The sequence below is a fragment of the Equus caballus genome, chromosome 11 (genome assembly GCF_041296265.1).
Source record: "Equus caballus isolate H_3958 breed thoroughbred chromosome 11, TB-T2T, whole genome shotgun sequence".
Taxonomy (NCBI): domain Eukaryota; kingdom Metazoa; phylum Chordata; class Mammalia; order Perissodactyla; family Equidae; genus Equus; species Equus caballus.
In genome coordinates this window covers 6,923,048-6,935,205 of record NC_091694.1, presented here as the reverse complement: position 1 = coordinate 6,935,205, position 12,158 = coordinate 6,923,048, and the positions used below count along the sequence as shown (strand labels likewise).

General features: G+C 57.0%; 1 protein-coding gene across 1 annotated transcript; it reads left to right on the top strand.

Annotated features, from left to right (window-relative positions):
* Positions 1-1,217: 1,217 nt before the first annotated feature.
* OTOP3 (otopetrin 3) lies at positions 1,218-11,550 on the top strand. Its single transcript, XM_070226945.1, has 7 exons — positions 1,218-1,378; positions 5,506-5,922; positions 6,011-6,147; positions 6,754-6,812; positions 7,092-7,210; positions 8,848-9,662; positions 10,843-11,550. The coding sequence occupies exons 1-7, from the start codon at positions 1,354-1,356 to the stop codon at positions 11,011-11,013; spliced, it is 1,743 nt and encodes a 580-aa protein (XP_070083046.1). The 5' UTR covers positions 1,218-1,353; the 3' UTR covers positions 11,014-11,550.
* The last annotated feature ends 608 nt before the right edge of the window (positions 11,551-12,158 follow it).

The following is a 12,158-nucleotide window of genomic DNA, read 5'->3' as shown; positions in this document are numbered from 1 at the left end:
GATCAGAGTTGGAAGGGTCCCTGGATTTTCAGGTCTCAAGCCTTTCAGTGGGTGAGCCAAGTCTGAGTTACAGACCAGAGCCTGGGTGGCTGGGAGGGGCCGGGCAGAGTACCCAGGGAGCCACTTCCTCTTCCCTTTATCCTTAAGTGACATATGCATGTTTTATGGGTTCCTTCTTGCACAAAAGGTTAGGAAGGAGTGACCTAGTTCAACTACCATTTTACAAAGAAAGAAACTGAGACTTGCCCAAGGTCACACAGCTAAATAGCCAGAGCCTTTCTACTAAGAATAATAATTCTCAAACAGCAGAACTTTTTTTTTTTGTCTCAAATAAAATATTTAAGGAACCCAAGTTTATAATATAAACAGGGCTGTTCTAATTTGAGAGGGGTTGGGAGATGCAGACCCGCCCCCCAGGGCCTCCTCTTACCCACCACCCCTTTTCCCTGGGAGTCCCTGAGGCTGTCCCCCAAAGCCCTAGGGCTTCTACTGTACAAAAGGTGTAGAGATGGGCTGAGCAGAAAGAGAGACTGAGAGCGTAAGATGGAGCTGAGATTGAGAAGGAGGCCCCAACAGCTAGAAGAGGAGGAACTGGTGGCCAGCAGAGTCAGGCAAAGTGGCACAAGCTGGGTGGGGCCTGGGGTGGAGGAGATGGTGGAAGCAGGAGCATCTGGCGCACAGGGACTTCAGCTGAAAAGGTACCTGGACTCTACCAGCAGAATGAGGTGGGCGGGTCTCAGAGACTGCAGGAGGAGCTGAGGAGGCCCAGAGGGGGCACTTCCCACCCTACCGCCTCTTGCCCTGTCAGAATGGGGTGTCTTCTGCCCCAAGTTCACGTTTGACTTAGGGAGAGAGAACGCGCTGGGCCACATGGGGTAGCAGGTTGCTGAGACGACGCTGCATCCCAGCCTGGTGCTGGGTGGGGTACAGGAAAAAGCCACACCAGACCTGGGGGCCGTGTCCGTTCTCTGCTTGGCCGCCAGAGGAAAGTGTGGCTTGAATCCCGCAAGGCCTTTTCTGCGAGCCTAAGGACATTGCACCCCACCCCTCCCCACCCCAGAGGCGGGCCCGCCCGCTGGTCCCCTGACCCTGAGGCCCCAGACTGCTCCGCCCCCAGCCCCGCCCGCCTATCCAGCCACCTCGCTATTGGCTGCAACGACCGGGCCAGAGCCCCCGAGGGGTAATTAACGAAAGATTAATGAGATCCCCAAAGTCAACAGAAAAATCAATGGGCCGCGGAGCCGGAGCGGCGGCTGCGCAATCCCGCGGGGGGGCGTCGGGGCCATCGGTCCGGGCTCGGGGGCCACACCTGGACGGACGATCGGCGCTGCGCCCGCAGTCGGTGGTGAGCCGATGGCAATGCCTGCCCAGGCCTCAGGTAAGGCTGCCCCGCGGTGCCATTAGGGCTGGCAGCGCCCTCCGACCGCCGGCGGAACATTTCGAGTGAGCCCACCCTGGACGCCCACATCTACTCCGCACCCAAAGCGGGGCAAGGACCGGCGGCTGCAGGGATCCAGGCGGGAGGGCGGGATGACTCTTGGGAAGCCAAACTCTGGTGACCCGAGCGCCGGTCCCTCTCTGCCCCCAACTCCGACCCGGCTCTGCGCCCCACCTGCTTTCCGCGGATGGGGGCACACAAAGGTCGGCAGGGTGCGCCCCGCCCCAGCCGGGTCCAGGCGCGCACAGCAGACAGGAGGCGCCGAGGCCAGCAAGAAACGAAAAGCCCGGACGGCTGGGAAAAGGGGTGTGGGTTGGGGCTGCCTGGACGCAGGTCTGAGGCATACTCCCCAGGCCCCGCAGTCCCTCGAGTGGCTCGGAAAGGAATTCCGAAGCTCCCCGGCCTGCGCTCAGCAGCCTCCTCCGGAGCTGGCCCTGCGCTCCTGGCCAGGCGCCTCGCCCCGACGGCTCCCGACTTTCGTCACCTGCCTCTGACAGCGACCTACAAACCAGTTTGGTGTCCGGGCCCTCCCTGGGGCTGGCGTCACGCCGAGGGGCGTGCCAGAGGGCGGCGGATTCCTCCTTGTCAGTTCCGGGCGTCCTCGCCCTCTTCCCGCGACCCTTATGTGCCCACCCGCGCACCCTGCCTCGGGGCGGACCAATCCGCCACTTTGGGCCTCCCTCTAGCGGCCGTTGGAGGGTTGGACCCCGGGGTGCGGGGTGGAGAAGATAGTAAGGGCGAGGACCCCCGAGGCAGAGTACCTGGAACCTTGTCCTCCAGTGGCCCCTTTAGGCTTGCAGTCCTAGCAAAAACCGCCCCTGAAATTCCCCAATAATCCTGACCCTTCCAGCCTCTCCAGGACCGGGAAAGAACTAGAAGGAAATGCATAGATAGCTAATACTGAGACCTTTATTTGTGCCAGAGGCTGATCTACATGCATTTACATAAATTAAATCATTTAATTTTGACAAAACCCCCATGAGGTAGGTATTATGCTTATTCTCTCAAAAAATTTTTTATTGAACATCTATTATGAATCAGGTACTACTCCATAGTTGTATATCCGTTTTGCAGATGAGGAAACTGAGGCACAGAGAGTGTAAGCAGCTTGTCCAAGATCACAAAGGTAGTGAGTGCCAGCATCTGGGATCGTAATCATCAGGCTATCCTGCCTTGGGAGGACCGGGAGGGAGATGCTGAGGAAGGCGAGATGGAGCAGTCAGGGTTGGGAGAAAAGGAGCAGGGAGGTGTCCTGTGAGCCTCAGGCTTGCTCAACCTGGGCGGGGGAGCCTGGGAGGAAAGATTAAGATCAGTATGGAAAGTTTCCTCCGTTGGCCTGGGATGGCAATGTTTGATGGGAAGGGTCTCTGTCCACGACTCTGGTGCTGAAAGTTCCCCGGAAAATGCCAGAGTCCATCGGCAAACACTGGTTGAGAGCCATATTTGTGCCAGGTTTAGGGCGTCTGAGTTAAGCAGGACCTGGTCTCTGCCCTAGAGGAGCTCTTGGCCTTGAGGGGAGCCAGCCACACCCACAGCACCTCACCAGACAGTGCACACCCACTATCAATAGATGCTCGGGCAGAGAGAGAAGGCTTCCCAGGAGAGTCACTTAAGACAGGTGGCGAGGATGGGCAAGAGCCATGGTGGAAAGTAGCAGGTGAGGCAGAAGGAACAGTAGGCTCCAGGAGCGATGGCAAGAGGCATGAGATCACGTGAGAAATGTGGAGCAGTCTGGCTGGGCCTGGACGGACAGACGTAGGGGCAGGTGCCTGCAGTGTGACAAGGGGGCTGGACAGGGAGGGGGCAGAACTGCAGCAAGGATGACAGGGAGGACTGGGAGAGGGGGAGAAGATCATTTGTAGAATCTTTAAAAGAGGACCAAGTTTTATTATTCCATTTGTCCCAGAAGAGAACAGTAGAAGCTATAAATATTGTGCAGGTTGCACACGGGAGAATGGGAGGCTGGAGAGGCTGCATTTTAGAGCCAAATGAGATGAAGATCCTCTGGTCGTTACACAGAGGGAGAGTCTGATGCTCAGAGTTCAAAGGGAGAGACAGAGAAAAGCACAACTAGTTAAAATAGAGCACGATGCTGCTGCAGCAAAAAGCCTGGAGCTCACTGGGGGTACCAAGAAGGGCACCTTCACGGGAGGCCGCTCAGAGGAGGTGGGACTCTGCTGAGTCCTGAAGGGCAAGCTGCAGTCAGCCAACGGGCAAGGGGTGGGCATTATGGGCAAAGGGTGGGTGTGGGCAGACAGGGAGGTGAGCAAAAACAGGGGAATTCTGGGAACTGCTCAGGATGGCACGGCCCATGGGCAAGGGAGTGGGGTCTGAAGATGGTGCTGGAGATATGAGTCGAGGCGGGACCAGGAAGCCACAGCAGCCACCCTGCCTTGTGCACTTCATGCTCCAAATGCATCGTGAACATAAACTGCTTTGTTTCACTTTGAAAGGCCATGCTGGCTAGTTTGGACTTTATACCGAGGGCAGTTGCTTGGCTTTGCAGGGCTCACAGTAAGGGAGAGGCACAGTGGGCAGGGAGACCAGGCCAGGAGAGAGAGAAGGGGCCCTGGGCCAGCATAGCGGTTGAGGTCAAGAAAAATCTAAGAGCAGTTTAGGGGCTGGAATGGACAGGCTTGGGGCCTGAGAGTGAGAGCAGCAAGGACGACAGCCGCTTCCCTGCTGGGAGGTGTGGGGATGGAGACGCCACTCGCTGAGACAGTGAACCTAGGAAGCAGGCCTCCTGCAGCCTGGAGGATGGGGACAGCGAGCACTTGGAACCCTGAGCCGAGAGCACTAAGGATGTGAGGGCAGTGGCAGGACCAAGTGACAGCGCTCAGAGTGGCAGAGGGTGGCAAGGGAGCCTCCGGTGTCGCTCAGGAGAAGCTGCCCCACCAGGACAGCACCCAGCACCAGCGGGGCCGTCCCTGCTCTCTAATGCAGCTCAGTCCCACAAAGAAGGAGTACCCAAAGGGTCCACAGGGGGAGTGTGCTGGACTCCAGGCCAGGTCCCTGAGCTGCAGCGACGGGGTGATCCAAGATCTGGGTCCAACAGAGGGGTGACAAAGGGGTGGCCTGAGTGAAAGCATGGGGAAGGCGAGGGAGTAGCAGGAAACATTGGGGGAAAGAGAAGGGTCAGTGATGGTGCTCCCCTGTGGTGGTGGCATTCATGGGGCACCCAGGAGTTGGGGGGAGAATGCAGGTGGAAGCCAGTTCTGTCAAAGTCAAGGGCATGGCATTCACGCTGATCCCAACCTGTCCCACACTCACTGCAGACATTGCAAATGCATCCCAGAATTTTTCCCCTAAACTTTTAATGTGCATTAAAGTTAGTTTTAATTACATAATTAACATTACGTAAGTGGTGTTTTAAAAAAAATGGAACATTAAACCACCCCCAATCCTAGTACCCTCCTCCCTTCCCCAGAGGAAACTCCTATTACGAATCTGGTGAGTATCTTCTAGACCTTTTAGAAGTAATTTTATAAACACACATCTGTACCCATAATAGAGTATTATCTCAGATCACAGCATTCTTTCCCACCAAGCCCACATTCAACCTCAGGATCCTCCTCAACACAACTCTCTAGGCAATCCTTACCCAACTAATCAGAGTTAGAACAAGAAAGGACACTACTTGCTCCCCCTGACTTCGGGAGTGAGATTTCCCCCAGAAGTCAGCATGGCACAAGCTGCCTTTTGGTGGCAAAAAGTCACAGCCCTGGAAACTGCCCAGTGGCCAGGCACTATGCAGATGCCCCTGGCTCCCTTGACAGACGTTATTATTCCACCTTAGGACCAGGCACTGAGGCAGGAAGTCAGGGAAGGGGTCTTCAAGCCAGTCGAAATAATCCCTATGTTTATGTGGAGCACAAGGGGTTTCCATATCCCCTGGTCTGTTTGAACCTCCTGGGGTCCTGTAATGTAGATGGGGCAGCTGCTATTATTTCCAAAGTCCCAATCAGAGAGGTTGCATAGTTTTCCCTAGGTCACACAGCAGTCAGAGGCAAGAGTGGAATTGAACCCAGGACAGCCTGGCATCCAAAGGACCCCTTCTCCCTCCCTAGCCCCTACTGAGGCTCCACTGGTGGCCTCTCTAGAAGCACAGCAGACTGGAGCAGCCCTGACCAAGGAGAACCAAGTGGACATGGGGGCCGAGGAGACAGGGGCCCCTGCCTCGCCCCGCCAGAGGTCCTGGCTGGTGCGGCATTTCTCACTACTGCTACGGCGGGACCGGCAGGCCCAGAAGGCAGGGCAGCTCTTCTCGGGGCTCCTGGCCCTCAACGTGGTGTTCCTGGGTGGAGCCTTCATCTGCAGCATGATCTTCAACAATGCGGCCATCACGCTGGGCGACGTGTGGATCCTGCTGGCTGTGCTGAAGGCCCTCTCCATCCTCTGGCTCCTCTACTACGCCGCCGGCACCACGCGCCGCCCACACGCTGTGCTCCACCGGGACCCTCACGCAGGACCCATCTGGGTGCGGGGTGAGTGTCAGGGCGCTGGGGGGATGGAAAGCGTGGGGAGGGAGAGTCTGCTCCAGGGGAGGTGGCAATGGCCGCCTGGCCCGGCCAGGCTCCCTGGTGCTCTTCGGCAGCTGCACCATCTGCCTCAACGCCTTCCGCATGGGCTACGATGTGAGCCACATCTACTGCAAGTCGCAGCTGGAGCTCGTCTTCCCTGCCATCGAGATCGTCTTCATCGGCGTCCAGGTGACAGGCCCTCCCATCCATGCCACTGGGCGCACACTCTAACTACCCATGCGATGGTCACACATGCTGATCTATGCCTAGAGACAGCCACATAGGCAAATACCCACATGGCCCAGCCCCCCACAAACGCCTGCCTCCAGGGACCCGCATCCATACACACCCACATATACCTGCATCGGCACACACACCGTGTCACAGAAATGCAGACAATAAATACATCTGCCCGTACATACTTGCGTCTACCTAGATCTGCAGCCCCAGATACGCAAAGCTACTCTTAATAATGGATATCCAGCTCCCTCCTGAGCTCCTGTTCTGCACCAGGCACCGTGCTAGGTGTTTCATCTGCATTGTCTTCTTTACTTCCCCATTAAGCAGGCCTTGCCCTGAGAGGGAAGCGTTTTAGCCCCATTTTAGAGCCAAAGAGACTGAGGCTCAGAGATGTTTTGCCACTGGTCCAAGACAACACAGCAAGGAAACGTTGGAGCCAGGATTCCAACCTAGGCTTCCTTAATGTCTCTTCCATTGTAAATATATACACGCAACTGAGGCACACCCTGAGGTCCCACCCCGCAGCCTTTGGGCTCAAGGCCTCATCTCTTTCAGACCTGGGTGCTCTGGAAACATTGTAAGGATTGCGTTCAGGTCCAGACCAACTTCACTAGGTAAGATGGGGGCCCCTTCTCTCCCTCTAACAATGCCTGGGGCTCCCTGTCCTCTGCTAGGGCCTGCCCGCACAGCTTCCCTGGACAGGGTGGCCCTGGGGCTGTGGGTTAGTCTGGAAATGGATCCCAGGTGGCCCCTGGGCTGCCTCTTCTGAAGTCATAATGCCAGCTGGGATCTGGTTTTGGGAGAGAGCGGTCACCCCAAAAGCAGTCACGGTGAAGTTCGGGTACCCGGGGAGTCGGCCAAGCTGTGTGGGCAGAGTGTGGCACCTCCTCCAGGTGTGGCCTGATGCTGACCCTGGCCACAAACCTGCTGCTCTGGCTCCTGGCCATCACCAACGACTCGATGCACTCGGAGATCGAGGCTGAGCTCAGCGCCCTCATGGAGAAGTTCTCAGGTACAGACAAGACCAGGACCCTCCCACCCTGAACATGTGGACACACAAACACACACTCGTGCCATGCTCCCTCAAACAGGCAAGGCTCTAGAATTGGGTGCAAACTCTAGAGGCCAGATCACGACTAAACAGAAAACATGTTTGCCAGTGGTACTGTCCTGCCCCCATTCTGTGCCTGCCCACTCTGGTGCTGGCACCCTGCAGCCTGCGCAGGCATCCATCTAGCTGTCAGCAAGCCAGCCACAAATCCCGGCTGAGCTAGTCACTGACAATCCAGGTCTGCACCCCTCCCCTGGTATTTGCATGTTACTTTCAGGAAACTAAAGAACCTTCAGGACTCAAAGGAGTGTCTTCCTAACACGAATGTAGGTTCCTGGACATATCAGGAGGGACGGAAGATTTCTGGGCAGAAAGAACTCCCTGCATTGCTCCACGTGCCCAATCCCCACCCGTACAGTCTGCCCCTTAGAGGCGGTATCCCCAACCCACATGGGAAAGTCGCTGTCTGTGGGACAGAGCCACACCTGTATGTATTCAGCCCCCCAGGTGGCATCACCATCCTGACCTGTGTACAGCCCAGCCTTCCCAGCACACTCATGAGTTTACACACCCATGGCATAAATCATGGCACTCCCGTGTACTGCGGGCATTCTCTATGCTCCAGGAACATTTTTCAGAAGAGTTGCAAAGAGAATTTTTGGCAAGTGACATCACGGCTTTTTTTATTATTAGAAAATTCAAACATACAAATGAGTGGAAGAACAAGATCTATCTATCACCTAGACATAATTATCAACATTTTGCAATATTTATTTCCTTTTTTTTGCGGAGTTATTTACATTACTGAGATCATGGCATTCATTTCAAAACATTTCGGTTTGCTTCCCTTTAAAATAAGTGTATTTCCCTACACTACCACAATGTAATTTTAATTTCTAACAAAAGTCCTTAACATCGTCCCCATGCTCTGTATCAATCTGTCTTTAGCTTTCTCCAATCACCCCATGAAATGTCTCGTACGATGGTTTGTTCAAACACGCAATGCATTTGGTTGTTCAGTCTCTTAAGCCTCTTTTTTTCTGATGACACTGAGATTTGTCAAGCTGCTTCCTAGTGGTGGCATTTGACTTGTTGCCCTCTCCCCTGCTTTTCCTAGAAACCGGAAGTAGGGACCAAAGCCTTGATCAGGTTCAGGTCAAGCATTTTTGGTGCTGGCACTCCACAGGCAATGCTGTGTGCTTGGCAGTCCATCTCATCGCAGGGCGAGACGTCTGCTTACCCCACAGTGCCCGCTGCTCAGGGTAAAGGGGTAGCAGCCAGATCCTCCTGTTGTAAAGTTACAGGTCTCCCCCTGTGCCCAACAAGCAACCTGTAGAGGTGGCATTTGGCACCAGAGACACCGTGTGTTGAAGGCTTTGGGTAAGCTTGGCACCTGAAGTCTTGAATCCCTTTGTGAAGGAACAGTCATCCTGTGATTTCTGGTTTCTATCACTGGGCCTCAGTCCCATATCCTGTAAAATGGGTAGCTGGGTCCCTGCCACCTCTGGCATTCTCCAGGAGGTGAATGGGACTGATTTGTGCAGCTGGTTTCCTCAGAGCGAGGCCCACCTGTGCCCTCTCGCCCTGCCCCCTCCCAGGCAATGAGACCAACACCTGCCTGTGCCTCAACGCCACGGTGTGCAAGGTCTTCCGGAGGGGCTACCTCATGCTCTACCCCTTCAGCACCGAGTACTGCCTCATCTGCTGTGCCGTGCTCTTCGTCATGTGGAAGAACGTGGGCCGCCGCCTGGCACCCCACGCAGGCGCCCACCCGGGCACCCCGCCCTTCCACCTGCATGGAGCCATCTTCGGGCCGCTGCTGGGCCTGCTGGTGCTGGTGGCAGGCGTGTGCGTCTTCGTGGTCTTCCAGATCCAAGCCAGTGGCCCCGCCATCCCGCGCCAGTACTTCACCCTCTACTATGCCTTCTATGCTGCCGTGCTGCCCGCCATGAGCCTGGCGTGCCTGGCAGGCACGGCCATCCATGGGCTGGAGGAACGAGAGCTGGACACGCTCAAGAACCCCACCCGCAGCCTGGACGTGGTGCTGCTGATGGGCGCGGCCCTGGGCCAGATAGGCATCGCCTACTTCTCCATCGTGGCCATCGTGGCCACTCACCCCCATGAGCTGCTCAACCGCCTCATCCTGGCCCACTCGCTGCTGCTCATCCTGCAGCACATCGCCCAAAACCTCTTCATCATCGAGGGCCTCCACCGGCGCCCGCTCTGGGAGGCAGCTCCGGAGGGCCTGGCGGGGAAGCAGGAGGCTGCGCCGCCCCGCAGGGGCTCCCTGCTGGAGCTGGGCCAGGACCTGCGGCGTGCCTCGCGGGCCTACATCCAATCCTACAGCCACCTCAACCAGAAGCGGCGGGCACTCAAGGAGATCTCACTCTTCCTCATCCTCTGCAATATCACAGTGAGTGGTCAGGGCGGGAGGCGTGGGGGTGGAGCTGGCCAGGCAGCCCCAGAAATCCTCACTCAGGAAGGCATGGATCAAGGCGCATTCATTGCACATGGACTGTCCGAAAGGCAACTGGCTTGTCCGTTTGATTGCCAACGACACGTGCCTGTTTCCGACTAGCTCGCTGCTACTTGAGAGCAGAGAGTGCCCCCCGAGCTCCCTGCAAAGTGTCTGCCATTAATGAATGTGCCAAGCATCTAGCTGAGTGCTCTTTACAAACATGTAAGGTTTCTACCCTCAAGAAGCTTCCTGTCTAGTTGGGGAGACATGGGGGGAAGTTACCAAATAATTAACCGTCCACTGAATTCAAAGGAAGAGATCAGAAAGCACCTGGTTTTCTAAAGACTCTGTAGCAGAAGGTGTTGACAAGTGCTCAGTGTCTGGCGGCTGCTAAGCCCCAAGACCACCTCCCTATGTGATATTTCTCCCCTCCCTGGATCATCACAGCATCCCCATGCAACAGGCACTATTACTGTCCCTGTTTGACAGGTGAAGAAACCGAGGCTTAGGTTGTTTGACCTTCCCACAGTCCCACAGGCTGTAAGTGGCAGTGCCAGGACCACTCAGGGTTGTCTGAGCCCATGTTGGTAAAGACTGCACTGAAACACACCTCAGATGGTGAAACCTCTGGTCCAGGCAGAGCATCAGTAATAAATTGGCCCTAAAGCGCAGTAGGAGCTCAGAGAAGGAAGTGTGGGCCTGAGCGGCCAAGGAAGGCTTCATGAAGGTTTGATCTGGGCCTCGAGAAATGGGCAGAATTTGGACAGAAGCTGGGGCCACGGTGGAGGGGGCAGAGAGTTGTGACTAGCAGGAGAATGAAGCCAGAGCAGAAGGCGCTTGAGGTCAGGGCTCAGGGAAGCCCAGCTTGATGGGGCGGCTGTACCATGTGTGGTGGCAGCCTGGGTCTCATGATCCATCTGGGGTTCAGGCTGGTCCCAGGCAAGCCAAGGAGGTGGCTGAGGCCTTCTGCGGTATGGAAGGTCATGGGGGGAGAGGGGCTGGACCAAGGGTGAGGGGATGCTAGGGTGGGGGCTGTGCTGGAGAAGCTGCAGGTTCTGGGGCCTGCCTCCCCTGAGCTGAGCACCTTGGGGCAGGGGAGAACCCCTCCCACTCAATGCCCTCCTCCCCTCCCCAGCTGTGGATGATGCCCGCATTTGGCATACACCCGGAGTTTGAGAACGGACTGGAAAAGGATTTCTATGGCTATCGGACATGGTTCACCATCGTCAACTGTGGCCTGCCTCTGGGGGTCTTCTACCGCATGCACTCTGTGGGGGGGCTGGTGGAGGTCTACCTGGGGGCCTGAGGTTGCCCAAGGAAGCCACCCCCGGCAGAACCTCAGAGCGCCAAGGCCCGACGGAAGGTAGACCAGAGTCTCTGAGCATTCCTGGGCTCCCCAAAGCCTCTCCCTCCCCAGAACCTCACCGAGAGAAGAAGGCACTGTCTGCAGCCCAAGACCAAGGCAGGGTCTGGACCCTGAGCTTTGATGCCCACGCCCAGGACTGGGCACGTGCCTGCCCCCTGCTCACCACCACGATCAGCACTACCAAGGATGCACCTCAGGAAACCCCCACGGCTACTCTCTGCGAGGGTCAGCCCTAAACCACTGAGTCTGGGGAGTTTGGAGAGGAGGGCCCCTACCCAGGCTTCAGGGGTCTGCCTTCTGCTGTGGGAAGGGTGCACGGTCCAAGCTCAGCCCAGGACGTCCTGGGAGCTCGAAGCTTGGCAGGCAGCCCTGCCCCTCTCCCCGCACACTCCGTCTCCTAATGAGCTCATTAATTAGCTGCCAGGCAGGGGTCAACAGCTCTCTCCGCGCTGCCATAAACCGTGTTTGTTTGATCAATTACATTCTGGCTTCGTGGCATTTGTTCCCAGGGACAGAGCCGCCACTCCAGGTATGATGGGAAGGGATAGTCCTCCTGGGCAGGGCTGTGGGGCTGGGACAGTCCCCTTTAGAAGGGTCTAGAGCAGTCCTTCCCTTGTCTGTTCCACGGGAGGAGGTGGGAAGAGAGGGGCCGGGGTTCTCACATCCCCTGCCCCTCGCCAGCACCCCTTCCCTCCAGGACAGAGTACCAAGTAACTTTCTGCAGCCGGCTCACCACGGGGGCTGGCTGCCCCGTCTCCAGGCCTGCCGGTTCCTCAGAGCCATCCGTGGAGAGGGCAGGCACTGACAGCCCATTTATCTCCCGGAGCCTAGTGTAAACAGTGGGCTGTGCCCAGGGCGAGGCCCAGGGCGAGGCCCAGGGAGGGCAGCCCTGGCACCTGCAGGCCAGGCTTTCATGAAGCCGGGCACCGGCAAGCACAGGGCCGCGGGCCCAGGGGACCCCTCAACCCTGTGCTGTCTCAGCAGCTGCCTGAGGCCCTGCAGGAGGCCGGGAGGCAGGCCCCGCACCTCTCCTGCATGGGCTCTTCCTCTGGGTGGTCACAGCCCAGGGGGCCAAACCCCAGGTG